The sequence below is a fragment of the Rhinolophus sinicus genome, chromosome 17 (genome assembly GCF_057876585.1).
Source record: "Rhinolophus sinicus isolate RSI-liver-muscle chromosome 17, RSI-T2T, whole genome shotgun sequence".
NCBI classification, from domain to species: domain Eukaryota; kingdom Metazoa; phylum Chordata; class Mammalia; order Chiroptera; family Rhinolophidae; genus Rhinolophus; species Rhinolophus sinicus.
The window spans coordinates 197,053,870-197,075,600 of record NC_142517.1 but is presented as its reverse complement, the minus strand read 5'-3'; the positions used below and the strand labels follow the sequence as shown (position 1 = coordinate 197,075,600).

Here is a 21,731-nt window from a genome sequence, read left to right as displayed (position 1 = left end):
TATATGTAGATGACACACGGAGAGTGTGGAAATCTATTCCCCAAGGACAAGCCCGCAGGGACGATGCTTCCTTACCCCAAGACCATGTGTATCTTTATGGATTCATTTCACAAATGCGTATCAAGCAACTATGTATACAAGGCATTTTGACATGGGCAGGATGTTAGGAGTATGGAAGATCTAGATTTTCTTTTTGTGTCTTTACATTTTCTGATTTCTCAACAATAAACACGTATGACTTCTGCAAGTTATTTCAACTAAGTCAAAATGACACTTTCTCATAAATGTGGTATGTAAGCACAAATAATTAGCATGTAACTCATATTTATGTAATTTTTTAAAAACAAGGGTATTTTAATAGAAAAAAAAGGTGTCTGTCTCCTTGTCATATGTTTTTATCTCAGCTCAGTCATCCACAGCTGGCAGTTCAGTTGAGGGGTCAGGGAATAGTTGGCAGTAGATTTTGTTCTAGGTCCAGCCCAACACTAACAGCCTTTGTCACTCTGTTGGGTAATAGCTCTGCCATGGCACCTTCCCAACCTGCATGTATCCATGTCCACAAAGGCTTGAAGCCAGCCGTCCCTGAGTCTGCAGGCTTAACGCCTCAGATCCTCCCTAGAACACTACAGGACTGGATGCCTGCACGGAGCTGCCTTGAAGCCACCTTGCACTCGCCTCCCTATGTCCCCTAGGAGGTTGTCATGCATCAATTTCTCATGCTTTGTGGGTTCTGATGGAACGTGGGTTTTCTGCCCCAACCCCATCAGAAAAGAGCTGCAGAATATAAAACGGACTCACTGCAGTCTAGAAAGGGCTCTCAACAATGGAGTACCCCACAACTTGCATTGCAGTTATCTGGCCCTTTTTGTTTCGGGTTGTCCTTTTGCGTGGGTGGGACAAAGAGCCTGTGGAACTGGCACCTTTGGCTTGTTCTTCTTCCAATCTCTATATACATAATCAACTGTCTAAATCTAAACATGGCCATTGTGGCTTTTCGGGAAGAATCCGTTAGCCCTTGACTTTGCCTTGTCTAATGGGTGAACTTGACACATGTGGTGTTCATCAAGGGGACTGGTAAAGTTCCAATGCTCTTTTAGAGACCTGGGCCATGTGGCCGGGTAGGAGATAAATCAATTCCCGTGATCTAGTAGCACATGATGTGGCTAAGTGTGTGTGTGGAGGGGGGGGGAAGGTCTTCCCACTGGGGGTGGTGCAGGTCAGGTTAGGAGCAACACGACTGGCAGTGCAGTGGGGTCGGGGTCTTCCTACAGTCCTATCTATTTTGTCAATAAGTGGCCACTGAAAACTGAAAGTGCAAAACTGTGCTTTCTGGTGGCGCTCCCCTGCCTCCCCCTCCCCAACCCTGGAGTCCCTGAGCTTCCAGGCAACACGGAATTCCTGAAGTGCCTGTGTTAAACCGTTTGGTCTATGTTTGGGGCAAGAATTGCAGTGAGGAAAGAACAAAAGGAAAAGTGATTCTGGGAGTGAGAAGCCTGAGTCCATCTCTCCTACATATTGTTGCCAAAATGTGAACCCAGTAATGAAATGTTTAATTGTGCGCATTCCTAAAGTGTTAGGAAAATTCCTCTGATGTCCACAGTTTTCACTGTACAATGATGTGTTGATTAGCCAGGAGTGACTGGTAAGCCCCAAGGTGGTCAGCTGGTCGAGTGGTTTCTAGAGACAATGTTGGTGGAGTGACAACACTGAACCCTCTGGCAGGCAAAGAAAAACTGCTGTCTTTTACCAGTTACAAAGCAGTATGTTCCTGACATAAATGTTGCTCCCTGCTCCTGAAGACTGACTCCATGGGGTTTTTAACTCCTTCCTCCCCAAAACTGATAAGGTCACAAGATCCTTTTGGAAAAGACAACAAGACCCCACAAGCGACTATCGAGGTAAGGAACAGAATCCTGGCAGGCAGTAGCAGACGGGGTTGCTGATGTGTTTAGTGCCAAGGGGAAAAGGGTCTTTGATCATTTTTCCTGAGAACCCTGCTGAGTTAGTTGTATTGGTGTTTAGAGTCAAAGAGGAGAGGGTCCCATAACATTTTTAAAAAATGTTTCGTGGTTGTTCCTTACCCTTCTGTATCACCAGGAAATTGAAAGCACTTTGCTTGGACCGGTGGCTGTGACCATAGATAAAATATTTCCTGGTCATCAAGGGCAGTCAGTTCCTTGGAGATATACTGAGGTTCCTTCTTATAAGGAGCAGGAAAGGAGACATTAGAGATAAGTTTGGGCAAAAACCTAACGAGACACTAGCAGTGAGGCTGCACGAGCTGGCTGATGAGAAAGCCACACCAGCTCTGCTGGATGAGAACGAATGGAAATCAGTTCGTTACCAAAAGACCAGCCACGAACAGCTTAGCCGATGAACGAGCTCGGAGGAAGAACAGACCTGGAACCGACCCTCCCCTGACAGCCCTCATAAGAAACCAACCTTCCCACACCTTGATTTGGGGCCTCCAGTACTGTGACAGAATGCATGTCTGTTGCTTAAGCCACTTAGTTTGTGGCACTTTGTTATGGCAGCCCTGGCACACTAACACAGGGACAGAGTGTAGGAATATAGGCGTCCAGAATGTAGGACCATATGGACCTGGTTAGTATGCCAGGGAGTCTCCAAATTGGAGATTGATGGTTTGCCCGTGAGGGACATTCTCTCTCGCTAGCAGGCATGAGAGGGCCACAAAACTGAAAGATCCAGGTTGTAATGAAGAATCCCCAGTCAGCTTTGGCATTTACTGTGGACAAACAGGAGAGCCAAGAGGAGTTAGACCCCCTTGCTGGGGTCTGGCAGTTGGGATGGTGTTGATTCAATGCCTTCACACCACCCAGCTTTCACCCCTTCAAGAATGCACAGGATGAGGGGACGCCCAAGTCCCTCTTGCCCTAAGGAGGGCCAGGAAGCTTACGCACTGGCCAAAGAGTGCTGGGGACTTGATGGCAACCAAGGTTGTCAAACCTTTTCAACATCGTTTCATTGCAACGTTGATTAACTCTTGTTAATATCAATCAGCCCATAGTAAAATTGGTTTCATTATAAGTTATTTCGCTTAAAATCTGAGAACCTGGCAGCACATTTAGTGGGGACTTACTGTACGTATATAGACAGATTTATTTTAAGGAATTGGTTTGTGCAATTGTGGGGGCTGGCAAGTCTGAAATTTGTAGGGAAATTCCAGCAGGAGTCAATGTTGTACTCTTGAGTCTGAAGGCCATCTAGGCAATTCCTTTTTCTTCTGAAGACTTTCGGCTTTTCACTTAAAGCCTTCAACTGATTGGATGAGGCCCACCCACATTATGGAGGGTAAACTGTTTTACTCAACGTCTGCCTTCACAATAACATCTCAGCTGATGTTTGACCGAACGTCGTTGCCTAGCCAAGTTGACATATAAAAGGTTCACAGTGGATGAGCCTTCTCGAGCCAATACACACTCAAGTGGTTGTAATGGATACTGCTGAATGTATTGTGGGAATAGATGTGCTAAGTACATGTAATTCTTGATTGTAAAGGACGTTCCCAATGCAGAAATGCCACATTTAGAACGGTGGTAGTGGGTTGAGTCGACCACCAGGAGTCTACCCTGTTCTGTCAGCTCAGCCACTGGCTATCAGTAAAGTAGTAAAGAGTTGAGGGAAAGGGAAGGGGCAGAAGGGAAGAACACTGTCTTAATCAAAGAACTAGTACAGACAGATGTGCTTAAGAAAACTATCCAACAGGGAGGATCCAAGATGGCAGAGTTAGATAAACCCTGTGCTTGCCTCTTCCCAAGACCACATTAAAATTACAACTAAATTATAGAACAATCAACCTGGAGAACCACCTGAAGTCTAGCTGAACAGAAGTTTTATAACTAAAGATATAAAGAAGAAGCCACATGAAGACTGAAAGAAAAATTTAAAAAAAGAAAAAAGAAAACTATCTGACGGTACAGACTTTCCTTCTGCTTGGGCCAATCAGCGCTCACGAGGCTTTTGAGCTACTATCCATGACTAACAATTCTGCAGACTGGAGCCTGTGGCAAAAATATGCAGCCATTTAGATAATGGTTCTCTAGTTTTTTGGGTATGACGTGTACCTGATATCACCCCCCAGAATTCTCCATTTGAGAGAGCTGGTGGACCCTGGGAGACTGCCGAACAAAATGTTACCATACTGTTATGTCCCTATCACGAGATGGGTCATAAACGAGAACATTAACAAAGTGGGATTTGCCTAATAGGCAATATGTGGAAGTGGTATTTCCAGGAAAAGAAGCAAACTAAGCATGAAGGTGTTGGCTGTCCTCCAGAAGTGCTGAGTCACATGCAGGGTCTATGCCACCACCTCACGTTACTTGGGAGGTTCGGTACACTGAGGTTCTCGACAAAGCTAGGGTACACTGAGGACTTGGTGCATGCATTAATCAGCTAAATTCAAGGCCATGGGTGCACTGAACTGCTGCTGTGCAACCCCAAAGAAAACTATCTACACTGTGCATGGAAAAGAGAAGTCTGTCCAATAGGCAGAGATGGGAGCTGTGAACTGCAGTCCTTGCCCTGGAAAAGACCTCCCAAGTTGCCCCTTGTTGCATTTTTACTGATTCATGGTGGTATGGGCTGGTGCCTGGCAGCAGGATGCCTAGATGGTCAACTCTTAGCCTCTTTAGGGATGAACATTATGGCAGCAGATCACAAAAGAGCCACACCCCATTTGTGACCCAGGTGGATGCTCATGGAAAAGGTCTCCTTGGATGAATGTCAATGGAAACAACGAGTTGAGGAGACCTGTGGTGGCCACGTAAGGACCATGGCCACCTGGATACACCATTTCACAGGGCATGGTAATCCATCCATAGTTCAAGACTGGGCCCCCGAAACGAATGACTACAGCACATGAAGCCAAGGAAGCCTGGCGAATATGCCCGACTGCCAGCTACACAGTCCAGTGGTAAAGGAAACTTTGAGGCACACAGTGAGGGATACCAGACCTGGCCCGTCCTGGCAAATAGACTATATAGGTCTCCACCATCCTTTCAAGGGTACGTATTGACTGCAGCAGACAGCTTTTTAAGGTATGGCACTGCCACCTCCATCCACACAGCAGATGGGAGGGAGCTCACTATTCAAAGACCCTTCCTCAAATGAACTGTGCTACATGTTCCGATTCCCTAAAAGCATCCAATCAGACAGTGGTGCTACCTTTGCAGTAAAAGGTACCCAGCAGTGGGCAGCTCCCTGGGACATTCACTGGCCCTTTCATACCCTGGATCATCCACAGGCAGCAGGTGCCACTGAAAGACGGAACGGACTTTTAAAGGAGAAACTGAAAAAGATAAGTGGACAACCAAGGCTCAGCTCCCAGTAGAGCACACTCTTCAGAAAGTTAGTTTGGACTACAAATGTGGCAATTCACCAGAAGGGCAATTCACCGTTTAAACAGAATTTTTCATTGTGAGTTGGGGAGGTGAGAAGAAGCCCAGATAGGCTGTAAGAGAACCAAACTACTTCATTAACTCTTCTCATTCTATCACACCTACCTCTTCCTCCCACAGCTACCCCTTGGGAAAGAGGCAGCTGGAATTTGCAAGTAGCAAGAAGAATCAGGGCGTGAACTACTTTGATGTGGTGCTTCTTTTGCCACTGGCTATGCTTGCTGCTCTGGGGCAATCATGGATATGGATGATCATGAATATGAGGTGACAACTCCTCAAATAGTCCTGGTGTGGCCCACATGTCAGGGGGTGGGAGATATACCAGCACGGCACGAGGCATACAAGGAAGAAACCACTGAGACACCTCAGGAAACCTAGGCTCCTAGGAGGGTAAGACACAGGAGGACTGGGACATGGAGTGAAGTAGTCACTGGCCGGACAGAGGTTACATTTCTACATGGTTGTGGAAAGAGAGGGACACCTCTGGCTTATGGGACATCAGCGGTCAACACTGATTGGGTGTGATAGCGGTGAAGGGAGGGACTATTAATCTCTTTCTCAGCGCTTGTCTACAGAGCATCTGGCCGATTTGACACAGACTGCTACCACCCTCCCTCAACGTGACTGCTGGCCAAAGAGAATGTGAATCTAAAAACTCTTAGCAACTTCCCAAGAGCCACTGACTTCAGAAAGGATCAGCCTCCACTAAAGATGACAGAACAAGATGAACATTCTGAACGGTTGTTCAGTCTCTTTAGCCTCACCCTGTCCCTGTTGGCCTTTTTTGTTCATTTGTCACAGGTTGTTCTAAATTCTTCAGCACGGGTGGGTACAAGCATTCATACTGCCAGGACTTCTGGGGGCCAGTTAAGGGGAGGTATGTGTGGCACCTCTAGTTGCCCTCCCAAAGGGGGGCATGGCTGCAGCCTAAACTCCAAACAGGTCTAATCAACCTACAATGGATCATGGTTATGGTGACTCATGTGTTGTTGCCTAAGACCGACAGAACAGATTTGGCATGAGATCCTATCATTAAAATATGAATATCGATTTGATGGGCCCCTGAGAATTTTGAGCTGGATACGTGAAAGGTCAGGGTGGAGCTGCAGGGCAACGTTGCACAAAGATTCGAGCCACACCTCCAGAGCTCAAAACTTAAGAGTTTTGGTAAACCAGGGCAGCCACTATGGAAAACAGTATAGAGGTTCCTCAAAAATTAAAAATAGAACCACCATATAACTCAGAAATTTCAGTTCCAGGTATTTATCTGAAGAAAATGAAAACACTAATTTGAAAAGATATCTGTACCCCTATATTCACTGCAGCATCGTTTACAACAGCCAAGATATGGAAGCAACCTGAGTGCCCATCCATAGATGAATGGATAAGGAAGATGTGGTTCATAGTTACAATAGATTATTACTCAGCACTAACTAGGAATGACATCTTGCTATTTGCAACAATATGGATGGACCTAGAGAATATTATGCAAAATGAAATAAGTCGGACAGAGAAGACAAATACTGTATGACTTCACTTACATACAAAATCTAGAAAAACAAAACAAATGAACAAACAAAATGAAACAGAAACAAATTCACAGATACAGAGAACCAACTGATGGTTGCCAGAGGGTGAGGGGAATGGGCGGAAAAGGGGAAGGGAATTAGAAGTACAAACTACCGGTTATAAAATGAATCACAGGAATGTAACGTACAGCATAGGGAATATAGCCGTTAATATTGTAATAATTATGTACGGTGCCAGGTGGTTGCTTGACTTATTGGCAGTCACTTCGTAAGGTCTATAAGTGTTGACTCACAAGATAATTATACTATTAGTTGATCCCAAAGGCTCACTGTGGCTAGCCCACGCCAAGGTCGATAACCCAAGGTAGCCCATTAGGGTCATTACCTAAACTCTAGCTATATTGCCTGGAGCACACTAGTCTACCTCCAAGGCAAGGGGTGGTAACCTAGGGTGTGCAGACAGGCTGGGGGTGGCGTGGGGTGGAGAGCTGAAATCCCATGCAATAGATTGTGCATAAACTCATATTTTGCTGTAGCGAAGTGCCATAGCTTTCAGATTTTCAAAAGGTTGGGAACCCAAACAAATTTAGGCAACTTAGCTTTGGGTTGTGATAAAGATTCTCTCCTGAACTACATTCTAGCCAGGATCCTCTCAGCCCTCTTCCCCACTAGGCTTCCACCTTGACCTGTAGACTTGAACACTAACCGTTTCTAACAGCTCCGGGTCACCTCCCCAGGATGACCTTCACTCCTAGCATGAAGCCCCCTTTAAAGGGCCTGCCTGAGGAAACTCAAGGCTGCCAAGAGAATTTCCTGTCTGTTCCAGACAACACCTGAAGATTGGGCCCCCGTTTCCCAGTCTCTGTGGGAGGGGAGGGGCCTAACTTCAATAAGATTAGCACCATTTAGCAAACACAAATGAGTGTCACATGGACCAACCCCCCACTTCCTGCTTTTTGTAATTTTTCACTTCCCTGACTCTCCCCCAGCTGCTCCCCTTCCCCATTCCCTCATGCTCCGTTGAAAACGTCCAGTCACCTCTGCACAAATTGGAATGGAGTTCATCTCTTTGCCCTGCTGCCACTCGTTACTGAATAAAATCTGTTTTCACCACTTTAACTAATGTCCAGCTGTACTTATCTTTGATAGTTGTGTGTACCTTGAAAACTCAGAAAGTAATACTAAGCCCCAAAATGGAAACAACCCACATATCTATCAACAGATGAGTGAATGAACAAAGCGTGGTGTATGCCCACAACGGAACAGTATTCAGCCATAAAAAGGAGCACAGTAGTGATACGTGCTACAACATGGGTGCACCTTGCAAACATCAGGCTCAGTGAAAGAAGTCTTTCCCAGCAGACCACATATTGAATGAGTCCATTTATATGAAATGTCCATAACAGGCACATCCATCGAGACAGAAAGTAGATTAGTGGTTGCCAAGGGGCTGATAAGGGAGGTCAACGGCATCGGGAATATAGTCATCACACAGGGAGGGGCGGTGGGGGCGGCGACTGTTAAAAGAGTACAAGGTTTCTTTCTGGGGTGATGAAAATAGTCTAAGATTGACGTGGTGATGGTTGCATAATTCTGTGACTCTACTGAAAACCATTTAATTGTTCAATGGGTGAATTGTATAGTATGTAACTATATCTCAATAAAACTGTTACGAGAAAAAAAGAAGAACATTAAAATTCTCCAAAATCTCCCCCTGACACTGCCTTGCACTGTTACATTCTCCTACATAGTGACCTGTTTAGTTTACTGGTAGTGGGCTCCTTCAGCAGACTGTCAGCACAGCAAAACAACAGTAAAACCGCACGTCAGCTGCCCTGAGGACAAAAGTGAACTCACAAATACCAAGTACTGTTTTGCCAGTGTCAACAAATCTGTCCCTAAAAGCTGGCAGCCATCAGTGGGATAAACAGGAGAGATGCAACTGCCGGCATAGGCCACTCTTTTGCCTACATTGGCAGATGCCAGAAAGAAGGCCCATTCAGGGTCAAAGGTGAAGAGAAGTCCAGCTGGGACAGCCGTATCTTGGTGCTGTCAAAGTGCTGTCAGAGGTTTAGCCTCAACCCCTCATACAAGTGGAATTCACATTTCCAAGTGACAGAAGGTGCTAAATAATTAACAGCATTCTCAGGTTTTCCTTGCTCTAAATTTTGCCTTGAATGATCTCCTCCAAGATCAGACCATGCCAGCGGCACCATTTGGACTCAACGTGAACAAAATTACTTGTATTTTTATTATTTTAATATGAATCATTATATTTTAATCTGAATAATTAAAGATAACATTATAAACACCCAGGTACACACCCTCCAAAATTAACGTTTGTCGTATTTGCTTCGTATCTTTTTAAAAATGAAAACATTTCAAACACAAATTTCCCTTCTTATGCTATTCTTTGCCCTCCCTCCACAAAGCAACTACTATCCTGAATTTGAAGTGTATCCTTTCTGTCAATGTTTATGTATTTTACTACATATATGCATCCAGATAGCTTATAGAATTTTTGTGTGGTTTTCATTTTATAGAAATAGTATTCTACCATACATACCATTCTATATTCAACTTTGTTTCTGAGTTTTATATTGATACATAAAAGGCTTGTGCATTCATTATGACTGTTGTATAGTGTTCCATTATATATCCTGTTGATGGGCATTTAACAGGTTTCTGAATTTTTTATTTTACAGAGCTGCAAAAAACATGTTTGTGCATGAGTGCAGCCATTACTTCAATAATTAAAGAATGTCTGTTTTTGTACAAGAAGGCAGAACTGTCGTAAGTTTCCAGATAGTTGGACACCAAGAATTTCCTTCTGATTTTGCACTCTAGAGAAACAATGGGCTGAAGGTAGAGAAAGATCCAAGAGTGATCCAAGAATAGTCTTTGCCTGGGATGCGCTAGTATCCTGAGCATCCCTTTGCCTACAACATGGTCTGGGCTGGAGTAGAACAATGAGGGTATCCCAGGACAAGGAGTGGATGATCAGAACAGATGCAGAGCTGAAAAGAGGATATAGACACAGAGATGAACGTGAAAAGTAAGGACCCAGAGCCAGACAGAAGTATAAGAGGAAGGGCCCTCAGAAGACCTCAACATATTATGTTGGGCCAGGAGGCACTTGGTCAGACATCTTTTCGTCTCTTGTTCTCCATTCTTTTGCTGTTGAATATGCCCAGGCAGGGTGAAGCCAGAAGAAAATCTGGTGGAGGGCCATAGCAGTCCTGCAACAAAAAGTGAGGCTTGCTCCTAATGCTCAACTCCAGACTCCAAAACCCTTACACAGAGGCATCATTACCAATTTCTTGTGTGTCCTCCAGAGATATTTTATGGACATACAAACACATAAATGCATATATACCTCACACTCTTTTTTATCCACAAATGATGGCATATTGTATAGTTTTGCACCTCACTTTCTTCCCATCTCTTGGCAAGCGATTTATATTGAAACATATAGATCTGCCCTTATTCTTTTTAATGGTTACATAAAATTCCATTATAGAAATGTATTATAATTGATTCAATTAGTCTTCTACTAGGCCATGTAAGTCATTCTAATCTTTCCCAATCAGAAATATTGCTACCTTAAATAAGCTGGAGTATCTCTTTATCTGTAAGATAAAAATTCTGGTAGTACAGTTGATAAATTAGTATGATTCACTTTTTTGACTGTAACACTTAGTTTCTAATTTCCCATCCCTGAGGCTTAAAGGCAGTACACCTAATTCTGCTCTAGCCTCAAGGCTACAATGTCTGCCAGATGAGACTGAAAAACACTTAAGCCAAGTCAGGGTAACTGGAGAATAATCTCTGGAAGGCTTGATGGTAATGTGAGTACTGGGTAAGAAAACCCATCTAATCAATGGTATTAGCCAAACTGAAGAAAGAATGTATTAACAGAATATGAGCGGCCACTACAAAATCCAGAAGAGAGGAGCCAAACAGCAAGAATTTGGCAGCATTTATCTCTCAAGAGAGAGACACTTAATCTAATGGACAGGCACCAGAGAAGCATTTTCAACCAGGTTTCTCCAAGGCCTGGATGAAATTTCCTCCCATACAATTATATTCCTTAAGTTCTGGGGTCCCTGCACACCAGCAGTCCACTAAGGTAGTTACTGATGGATTAAAGATAGCCACAGATTCTTGACACCACCTTCATTAAGAGATGAGGTCTACCTCTTCTCCTTCAGAATCTGGGTGGGCTCTGTAACCGCTTTGATGGCTAGAATACCGTGGAAAAGATGCTGTGCCAGTTTCCAGGCCTGGGCCTTAAGCAACGCACAACGTCTACTTTCTGTCTCTTGGAACATTCACTCTGGGGGAAGCTGCCACTTCTGGAAGTCTATCCAGAGACCACCAGGCTGTGAGGAAGCCCAAGAGAGCCACATGGAGAGAGCAAGAGAGATACTCAGCTGTTCTGGTCAAACCAGCGTAGGCACTAAACATGAAATTAAAGGAGCCATCTTGGAAATTCCAGGCCTGGCAGAGGTGACATGAAGAAAAACTGAGGAAGCCAGCCAAAAGCCAGCCCCAAGGCCCTGACGTGTGGCCCCAATTGAGCCATCCTAACAATATTCAGCTATTTGAACGGAAACCCCACTCCATTGTGAAGCAGAGAAGAGCCATTTCTGATGAGCACAGCCCAAATTCTTGACCCACAAAATTATAAGTATAACACAATGTTGTTTTAAGCCACTATATTTTGGGCTAGTTCGTTATGCAGAAATAGATATAACTAGAATAGGGAGTTTCTATGTGATGGAATATTATGATCCCTGGGAGGACTAACTTCTTCAGCAAAGAAACACATGGGCACTCCAGTCTCTGTGGGTTTGGCCAGGGTGGGTCAGTCCCCAATAGTCTCTCCATGTGGAATGTGCCAACAACATTTAGTTTCTGAACTTGGAAAGCTAAGACCTGAAGGGTTAGGTTTCATCAATCTGCCCACCTCCCTCACTGTCTCTTTTTTCCTCTATCTTCTGTCAAACCACCCAGATGAGGGACTTGAGAAGAGTCTCACGAAGAAGGTTACCACCAGATAGAGCCACTGCTCAGTGCCATTCACAGCCCTTTGGCTGCTATGTGGAATGTATTCACTTATCAAACAGTACTGAGCACCTCCTCTGTGCCCAGGGCTGTGCCTGTCACTGGGGAGGGCACAGAGGTGGGAGAGACACAGGCCCAGCCCTCACAGCTTCTAAGCCATGTAAACAGATGATGGTAAGAAACACGTGCACCTAAATATATAAAGCAAATCTTAACAGACACAAAGGGAGAAATAGATGGCCATACAATGATAGTAGGAGACTTTAATACTCCACTTTCATGAATGACTAGATCACCCAGGCAGAAAATCAATAAAGAAACATTGGCCTTAAAGAACACATTGGACCAGATGGACTTAAGAGATAGATAGAGATAGATAGAGATAATCTATAGATCTAGATCTCTATATATTGAACATTCCCAAAGCAACAGAATACACATACCTCTCATGTGCACATGGAATATTCTGCACGACAGATCATAAATAGATTTAAGAAGACTGAAAATCATAACAAGCATCTATTTCCCCCCACAATGGTATGAAGCTAGACATCAATTAGAAGAAGAAAACTGGAACATTCACAATATGTGGGGATGAAACAACATGCTACTGAACAACCACTTGGTCAAAGAAGAAATTAAAAGAGACATCAAAACAATACCTAGAGACAAATGAAAATGGAAATACAACAGACCAAAACTTAAAGGGAGGAGCGCTTGGGAAAGGAGGCTGGGGCCTTGAACGTCCACGTGAGTGGAACGCTGATTCCGCAGGCCCTGTGGAGATTCCTGAGCAGGGGAGCAGTAGAATCAAACATGCCTGTAGGGACGCTGACATGGCAGTAGCGCATGAGTAACCGTAGGGCAGATGGCGCAGCAAGGGAGACCAAGCAGGAGAGTGCCCAGCCATCATTCCTTCCGAGGGCCACGATGGGGCTGTGCATGCTGCCAGCCGGCTGCAGAAAAGCAAGGAGGCTGACCTGGCCATGGAGCTGCTGGAGCTGCTGGAGCTGGAAACGATGTCCTCTGCGTTGGGCAGAACAAAGCCTGCCAGGTTCAGAAGGTCACGGATCATCTGGCCTTTGATGCTGATGTCCAGTGGAGAGTTGGAATGGAGGCTTTGGGGAAAGGATGCAGAGTGGTAAAAGCCAAAACTTATGGGGTGCAGCAAAGCAGTCCTACGAGGGAAGTTCATAGCAGTAAGTGCCTACATTAAGACACAAGAATGATTTCAAATAAACAACCCAAGTTTATATCTCAAGGAACTAGACAAAAGGAGAGCTAACCCAAAAGTTAGTAGAAGGAAAGACATAACGGAGATCAAAGTGGAAACAATTGAAATTGAGAATGAAAAGACAATAGAAAAGATCAATGAAACTAGGAGCTGGTTTTAAAAAAAAATAAAAAATAGATAAACAAAATCTACACACCTTTAGTTAGATTCACCAAGAAAAAAAGATAAGAGGACCCTTATAAATAAAATCAGAAATGAAAGAGATGTTACAACTGGTATCACAGAAACACAAAGCATCATCAGAGACTGCTACGAACAAGTACACACCAACAAACTGGACAACCTACAAGAAATGGGTAAATTCATAGAAATATACAAACTACCAAGACTAAATAATGAAGAAGAGAAAATTTGAACAGACCAATTACTAAGAAGGAGATTTAAGCAGTAATCAAAGACCTCCCAACAAACAAAAGCTGAGGGCCAGATGGCTTCCCTGGTGAACTCTACCAAACATTTAAAGAAGGATTAATATCAATCCTTCTCAAATTCTTCCAAAAAGTAGAAGAGGAGGGAACACTTCCAAACTCATTTTACAAGGCAAGCATTTTCCTGATACTAAAACCAAACAAGGACACTACTAGAAAAACACAACAAAAAAATTATAGGCCAGTATTCCTGACAAATGTAGATGCGAAAATCCTCAATAAAATATTAGCAAACCAAATTCAGCAATGCATTAAAAGGATCCTATACCACGGTCAAGTGGGATTTATTCCAGGGATGTCAGGATAGTTGAACATTTGCAAATCATCAATCAATGTTATACAATACATTAACAAAATGAAGGCTAAAAATCACACGATCATCTCAATAAAAAGCATTTGAGAAAGTTCAACATGCATTTATGATAAGACTCTCATAAAAGCGGCTATAGAGGGAGCCTACCTCAACATAATAAAGGCCATATATGACAAACCCCCAGCTAACATCACAGTCTACAATGAAAAGCTGAAACCTTTCCACAAAGATCAGGAACAAAACAAGGGTGCCAACTCTCACCACTTTTATTCAACATCGTATTGGAAATCCTAGCCAGAACAATTAGGCAAGAAAAAGAAATGGATGGCATCCAAATCAGAAAGGAAATAGTAAAACTGTCACTATTTGCAGATGACATGATATTATATATAGAAAACTTGAAAGATTCCACCAAAAAAACTATTAAAAGAAATTAATTCAGTAAAGTTGCAGGATATAAAATCAATATGTAAAAATCAGTTGTGTTTCTATACACTAATAATGATCTATCACAAAGAGTAATTGAGAAAACAATCACATTTACAATTGCATAAAAGAATAAAATATCTAGGAATAAATTTAACCAAGGAGGTGAAAGACCTGTGCACTAAAAACTATGACATTGAAGAAAAAGATTGAAGAAAACACAAATAAAAGGAAAGATATTCCATGTTGATGGATTGGAAGAATTAATATGATTAAAATGTTCATACTGTCCAAAGCAACCTACAGATTCAATGCAAACCCTATTAAAATGCCAATAGCATTTTTCACAGAACTAGAACAAACAATTCTAAAATTTGTATGGAACTACAAAAGACCCTGAATAGCCAAAGCAATCTTGAGAAAGAAGAACAAAGCTGGAGGCATCATGCTTCCTTATTTTAAACTATATCACAAAGCTATAGTAATCAAAGCAGCACGGTATTGGCATAAAAACAGACACATAGATCAATGGAGCAGAATAGAGAGCCCAGAAATAAACCCAGGCATAAATAGTCAATTAATTTACAACAAAGGAACCAAGAACAGACAATGGGAAAAGCACAGTCTCTTCAATACACGGTGTTGGGAAAACTGGACAGCCACATGCAAAAGAACCACTAGCATATACCATATACAAAAATTAACTCAAAATGGATTAAAGACTTGAACATAAGACCTGAAACCATAAAACTTCTAGAAGAAAACAGAGGTGGTAAGCTTCTTGATAATCATTCTTGGCTATGATTTTTTTGAATTTGACACCAAAAGCAAGGGCAACAAAAGCAAAAATAAACAAGTGGGACCACATCAAACTAAAAAGCTTCTGCACAGCAAAAGAAACCATCAACAAAGTGAAAAGGCAACCTACTGAATGGGAATGGGAGAAAATATTTGCAAATCAAATATCTGACAAGGATTAATGTCCAAAATACATAAAGTAGTCATACGACACAATAGAAGAAAAAAAAAAGTCTGATTAAAAAAGGGCAGAGGCTCTGAATAGACATTTCCCCAAAGATACACAGATGGCCAACAGGTACATGAAAAGGTGCTCAACATCACTGATCATCAGAGAAGCACAAATCAAAACCATGATGAGGTATCACCTCACACCTGTTAGAATGGCCATCATCAAAAAGACAAGAAATAAGAAGTGTTGACAACAGAGTGGAGAAAAGGGAACCTTATGCACTGTTGGTGGGACTAAATTGGTATAGTCTCTATGGAAAACAGTATGGAGGTTCCCTCAAAAATTAAAAATAGAACTACGATATGATCCAGCAACCTACTTCTGGGTACGTATTCAAAGAAAACAAAAGCACTAACTAGAAAGATACCTGCACTCCCATGTTCACTGCAGCATTATTTACAATAGCCAAGATATGGAAGTAACCTAAGTGTCCATCAACAGATGACTGGATGAATAAAATGTCATATATATATATATATATATATATATATATATATATATATATATATATATATATATAGTGATCACACAATACAGTGAATATTTAAATAAAAAAATTTGTTACAGTAAAAGACATATGGCCATTAATCCCCCTCAAAATACTCCCCCTCGCTTTGAACACACTTATCCCATCATTCTTGCCACTTTCTGAAGCAGTTCTGGACGTCCTCTTTCGTGAGCGTTTTTACTTCATCCTCCATCATGACAACACTCTGTGTCACACATCGCTTCTGGTATATGGCAATTTCTGTCAAATAAAAACATTACAGTGCGTCCTCATCCACCTTATTCACCAGATTTAGCACTGTGCGACTTCTGGCTCTTCCCCAAAGTCAAAATGACCATGAAAGGTAAACATTTCGAATCAATCCAGGACATCGAGGCAGCCACGACAGCACAACTAAAAATATGAATAAAGACTTCTAGAACTGTTTCAGAAAGTGGCAAGAACTATGGGATAAGTGTTTGAAGTGAGAGGGAGTATTTTGAGGGGGATTAATGGCAATGTGTCTTTTACTGTAATAAGTTTTTTAAATTTAAACATTCACCGTATTGTTTGATCATTCTATATATATATATATATATATATATATATATATATATATATATATATGCACAATGGAATATTATTCAGCCATAAAAATAAGGAGATCTTGCCCTTTACAACCACATGGATTGACCTTGAGAGCATTATGCTAATTGAAAGAAGCTACACAGAGAAAGACAAATACCAAATGATCTCACTTCTATGTGAAATCTAAAAACAAAACAAACAAACAAATAAAACTGAACTCAGATGCATAGAACAGAGTGGTAGTTGCCAGAGGCAGGGGGTGGGTGGTAGGCAAAATGAGTGAAGGTGGTCAAAAGGTACAAAATTCCAGTTATAAAATAAATAAGTCCTGGGGATGTAATGTACAGCATGGTGACTATAATTAATCATACTGTATTATATATTTGAAAGATGCTAAGAGAGATCTTAAAAATTCTATCACAAGTGAAACAATTTGTAACTATGAAAAAAAAAAGAAACATGATACATGAAATGACAAATATGTGCATAGGGCATTAGGGGGGGCCCAAGAGGGGCCACCAATCCAGGCAGTCTACAGATAGCTACAGATTAGATAGCTGATCTCATCATTCATAGGGTTGACATCTCTGAAAGATATCAATTTAGTATCAATTTGCGTATAAATTTAACATAGATTCACATTTAATTTTTCCAGCTCTCTTGACATTATTTTGGTTAGGAAATAGAAGGGAACTGGCATTTATGGGCCAGCATGATTTTCACATGTCCCAGTTCCCACTCTACCCTTTTAAGTCCTACAATGCTTCCCTAAGCTGATTTGATTATTTTTATGTGGGACATGCCGTTTTGGACAACTGAGAATGCAGGGAGCATTATGGTCAGCTGCCTTTATATCAATTCCACTCCTCCCCTTTGTGCAGTAGCCACTTGGTTTGGGGGGGGTGGGCCCAACCCCAGCTTTAAAGGTGAGCCTGCATGGGACTAAGCTGATTAGCATATGCCTGTGGCCATGATGATGGGTTCAGGGACAGGCACTTAACCCAGGCCAGTCAACTAACTTCCACAAGACAGCAGAGCCGAGCGAACTGTAGAAAAACAAAACTGTGGCTTTGATGAGCTCATGACTCTCTAGAGCAAACTACACCCAAAGGGCACCAACAATTAGACTCTTTGGTTATATGAACCAATAAAGCTGCTTTATAATTTAAGCCAGTGTGAGTGGCAACCAAATGAGTCTGAACTGACAAAAAGTGGGTCACTGGAATGCATCCTCTTCCTCAGTGGGGGTGTTAGCAGGGTTTTAAAGATGTGCAGCACTCCACCCTTCAGTAACATCCCAGCAACATGTAGTGGGTGGGAAGGGTAACAGATTTCCCATGGGACAGCCCAGGTTCATGTGACTCCAGATCTTTGGGATATAAGGGCTGGGGTCAGGGGCTCTCCTAAATCCTAGCCTTGGCCTCTCCTTTAAAGGTCACATACTCTTGGCTTTCTCCTGCTTCTTCCTCCCCGTCCTAGGGCCATCTAAAATTTCTTTGGTAGTTACTGCGCTAGAGAAAATCTCGAGCAAAACCTTCCAGTAAACTCCCCCTGAGAAATGATGAGAAATCCTTAGTCCCCACCCTTAGAGCATTCACGGGGCCTCTGAAATTTCTACAGGTCAAATAAAGCAGAGCAAGTTTACAGGACTCTGGTTTCTTAGCTTACTTAGCTTCTTAGAGCTGAGCCCAAAGGGAGTAATTTTTTTAACCATCTCTGGGTGCCTTGGGATCTGTCCACCCAGTCTTGGAAACATGAGCTCAACAGGGAAGTTCCCAGGGGATATGGCGTCCATCTGGGCAGGTGAAGAGAAACTGTGGTCAGTTTAGACCTTCAAACCCTCAGTCATTTTCTCCCTCATCCTCAACTCCCACTCCAGCTTTCTCTGGAGGGTGGCGCAGATACTGCCACACCTGAGCCTTCATCACCTGCGGCGCTCTCGCCCTGTCCTGTCCAATCTGCCCGACTGCATACATCAGCACTTGGATAGTTCTTGGAAGCCATCTTCAGTCCACGCCTGCTCAAAAGCCCATCATGGCCCCTCCGCGGAGCCGGGGTTCCTGGTCTGGCCTTCAAAGTCCCAGGCGCTCCTGCTTCTGGACTACTGCCCAGCACAGCCACTGGTAACCAGTCTGTTCACCAGCCCTGGCCAGGACTTGGAAAAAAGGATGACCAAATAGGAGATAGACTGACTCCATAAAACAAGCCACAGGGCTACAGGCAGGTGTGTACAGGAGCTGAGCAGGACTGTGAGGACATTGTATAGGGTCACCAGGAGTTGACGCCAACTCAATGGCATGTAACACACACATCCCTCTTTCCCAAAGGAGTATATAAACCCTGTGAGGCTGTTGGCCTCATCTCACTGAATCCCAACACTTGGAAAAATGTCTGGGGCACAGTGAGTGCATTCACTTGCTTCATTTCCTAAAACCTCTCCAGTTTAACCAACGTTGGGTTTTCCAGTCTCTGCGAATTGACGGTGGGCTATCATCCATTCATCCCTGCCTCACAGGTGTTCCACTGGATACACCCTTCTTACTGGAAATTGATTTCTTAATAACAAAAATCTACATTTTCCTTAATGTCTATGATTTTGCCTTTACTTCCTGAGAAGTGACACCTTTTTTCCCCTAAGAGAATACTTAACTTGCTAATCGCTAAACCTCTTTAATCCTCCCGAAGCCATTTCCTTTGTAAGAAGTCTACAGTAGCCAATAACACCACAGAAGTAAATAGTGGTTTTATAACATCTGGCAGTTGACACATGTGCCATTCTGTTACCAAGACAGTTTCCCCTTCTCTCAAGCTCTGTTCACGTTAAACCCAGCCTCCCAAGTCACCTCCTCCCTGAGGCCCTCCCGATTCTTACCACTCCTCAATCTGCTCATTTCAGTTCAAAGGGCTGTGCCTACCCGTTGCACACAACCTCTACAGACTTCCAGTTTATGACCATAGCCCCAGTCGGTCCTGAGCTAAGTTCCCATGTTCTTCACTTTTTGTCCATCACCTCCCCACCCCCAGCTTCTCTGACCCGGTGTTCACCCCCATTCTCCAGTCGCGAGACATCCCCGACCCCCAAGCTCGATTACCTGGAGCTGGTGCAGGTGCAGGACGTAACCTTGCACTAACAGCTGGAATAAGAAGCGCAGCTGCCCTGGTCCGGGAAGCTCTTCCAGGCTCCGCAGCCTCCGGTCGCCAGGCCCGGTTCCGGGAGCCTCGGCTGCCTCGGCCGCCGGGAGGGCGCTGGGGATGGAGGCCTTGGCTCTGGCCGCGTGGGGGCCGAGGCCAAGACGGGTCGCCCGCGTCCCCAGCAGCGCCCACCGCAGCCTCGCGCAGCCCAGCGCGGCCATGCGATCCATATGGCTCGCGCAGCTGAGCCTTTGGATCCGGGGAGCAGAGCCTGGAAGCCGCCCAGAGATAGATCAGGAGGGGCGGGTTCAAGGGCTCCGGCAGCCCGGGGTGGGCCGGGCGAAGGACGGCCAGGCCCCTCACGGTTCTTTTTTCTCGCGGTCGTTACTCCTTCCAAACAGGACCTACGGACACACAGAAGCCACCTTCCAACTGTATGCCTTCCGGCCGGGGAACTGACCAGCCAACGCAAAGGCAGAAGATGCACAAGAGGACTTAGGGGGCCTCAGAGAGCTCTGACGATGGCCGCCTCTTCCGCGACGCCCCACCTCGCACTTCCGAGAACTCTCAAGAACTTAAAGTTCGCTTGGTCCGAACTCTGGGTAGAGTGCACAAAGGTTCTCGGAAGTCCAGGAGGGTTCCAAGGTCAGGAGGCCCTACCCAGTGAGATCAGCCCTCGCTTGACCTGCGGGTTCGCCACCCCAGGAATCCGCTGCCGAGATTAAACTGGCCGCAGGTTTTTCCTAAAACCTCCCCCGCTCCGCCCCCCCCCCCCCCCAGCCTGAGTGCTGAGAGAAGAGGGAGAGAAACAAAACAAAACAAAACAAAAACAAAAACAAAAGGCTCAGTGTCCAAGGTCATCTGATTCCTGGAGGGGGAAGCCAAACAAATGTAAATATCAGCGTTTTCTAATGCAATTCCACCAGCTTCCGCTCCCCCTCCCCACCCTCCCACCGCCCCAGTCCCAAGTATGCTAAGGCAAGGCTTTTCAAACTGCAAGTTGAGACCAGATTTAGTAAGTGCGACCACAATTTTTTTTTTTTATAAGATGAAAAAGAATAAAATAGTACAGAAAATATTGCAAGAAAAGAAAATATTGCGAGAATTATTTCATGAATTCTTTGTTTCATGTATATATTCAAAGTATACTTTTCAAAAAGTTAAAAACATGACTCACACAAATATAAAATAAACACAGGGTCAAAATTTATTCAACCCATTAATGATAGAACCAGTAGGACAGTAAAGCTTGTTCTAAGAGCATTGGAAGAATTTGGTTTATAGGCAGCCAGAGCAGAGAAAGGGCATATTAAGTTCAAAGAAACAACAATTAAACTGACAGCTGATACCAATAGGTGTGGATTTCGTTTTACTTATCCTGTTAGGGGTCATAGAGTTTCTTGAATCTGTGACTGAATGTCTTTCATCAGTTTAGGGAGCTTTTCAGACATTATCTGTTCAAACATTGCTTACACCCCATTCCTGTTTCTTCTCTCCTTGCAGGACTTCGAACTATACATACAGACCTGGCTGTATCCTTCTTGTCTCTTACTTTCTCTTTTGTATTTTTTAATCCCTTGGTTTCTTCTAGTTGATTAATTCTCTATTCACCTTTGTCTAATCTGCTGTTAAATCTATCCATTGAATTCTTAATTTCTATTATTTTATTTTCCAGTTTTCAATTTTGATTAGTTTTTTCAAATCTATGTCCTTAAGTATATTCTAGTTTTATGCCAAGTTCTATCTTTAATTATCCCCTTTAATTTTGTAAGCATAGTTGTTTTAAGGATTATAACCAATAACTCCAATCTCTGGAACCTATATGGGACAATTTCTAGTGTCTATTGTTTCTAGTGGTTTTTGTTCATGTTGCCATAGTTCTTCCTGTGTCTGGTTACTTTTGATTATGTGCCAGAAAATGTATTCTCTAAGTTTCTGGTGGAACTAATTTGAGGTTTAGGATGATTTCATTTCCTTCAGGGAAGATTTACTTTTGTTTTTTACAGTTGCCTGAAGG

The 21,731-nt window shown here is 43.4% G+C and overlaps 1 protein-coding gene across 2 annotated transcripts in view; it reads right to left on the bottom strand.

Moving 5' to 3' along the window:
- Positions 1 to 20,519, bottom strand: part of CYP27A1 (cytochrome P450 family 27 subfamily A member 1) — a 30,237-nt gene extending 9,718 nt beyond the window's left edge. Inside the window, exons 1-2 of one of the 2 annotated variants that reach the window (XM_088794526.1) lie at positions 19,675 to 19,814; positions 12,997 to 13,134 (exon numbers count right to left, since the gene is read on the bottom strand). Coding sequence is in view for 1 of the 2 variants with exons in the window: in XM_019741793.3 (XP_019597352.1) it covers positions 19,675 to 19,944 (270 nt within the window). In the remaining variant the exon portion in view is untranslated. Of the gene's footprint in view, positions 1 to 12,996; positions 13,135 to 19,674 lie in introns of both variants that reach the window. The other variant, XM_019741793.3, reaches the window with a different exon arrangement.
- Between the last annotated feature and the right edge of the window lie 1,212 nt (positions 20,520 to 21,731).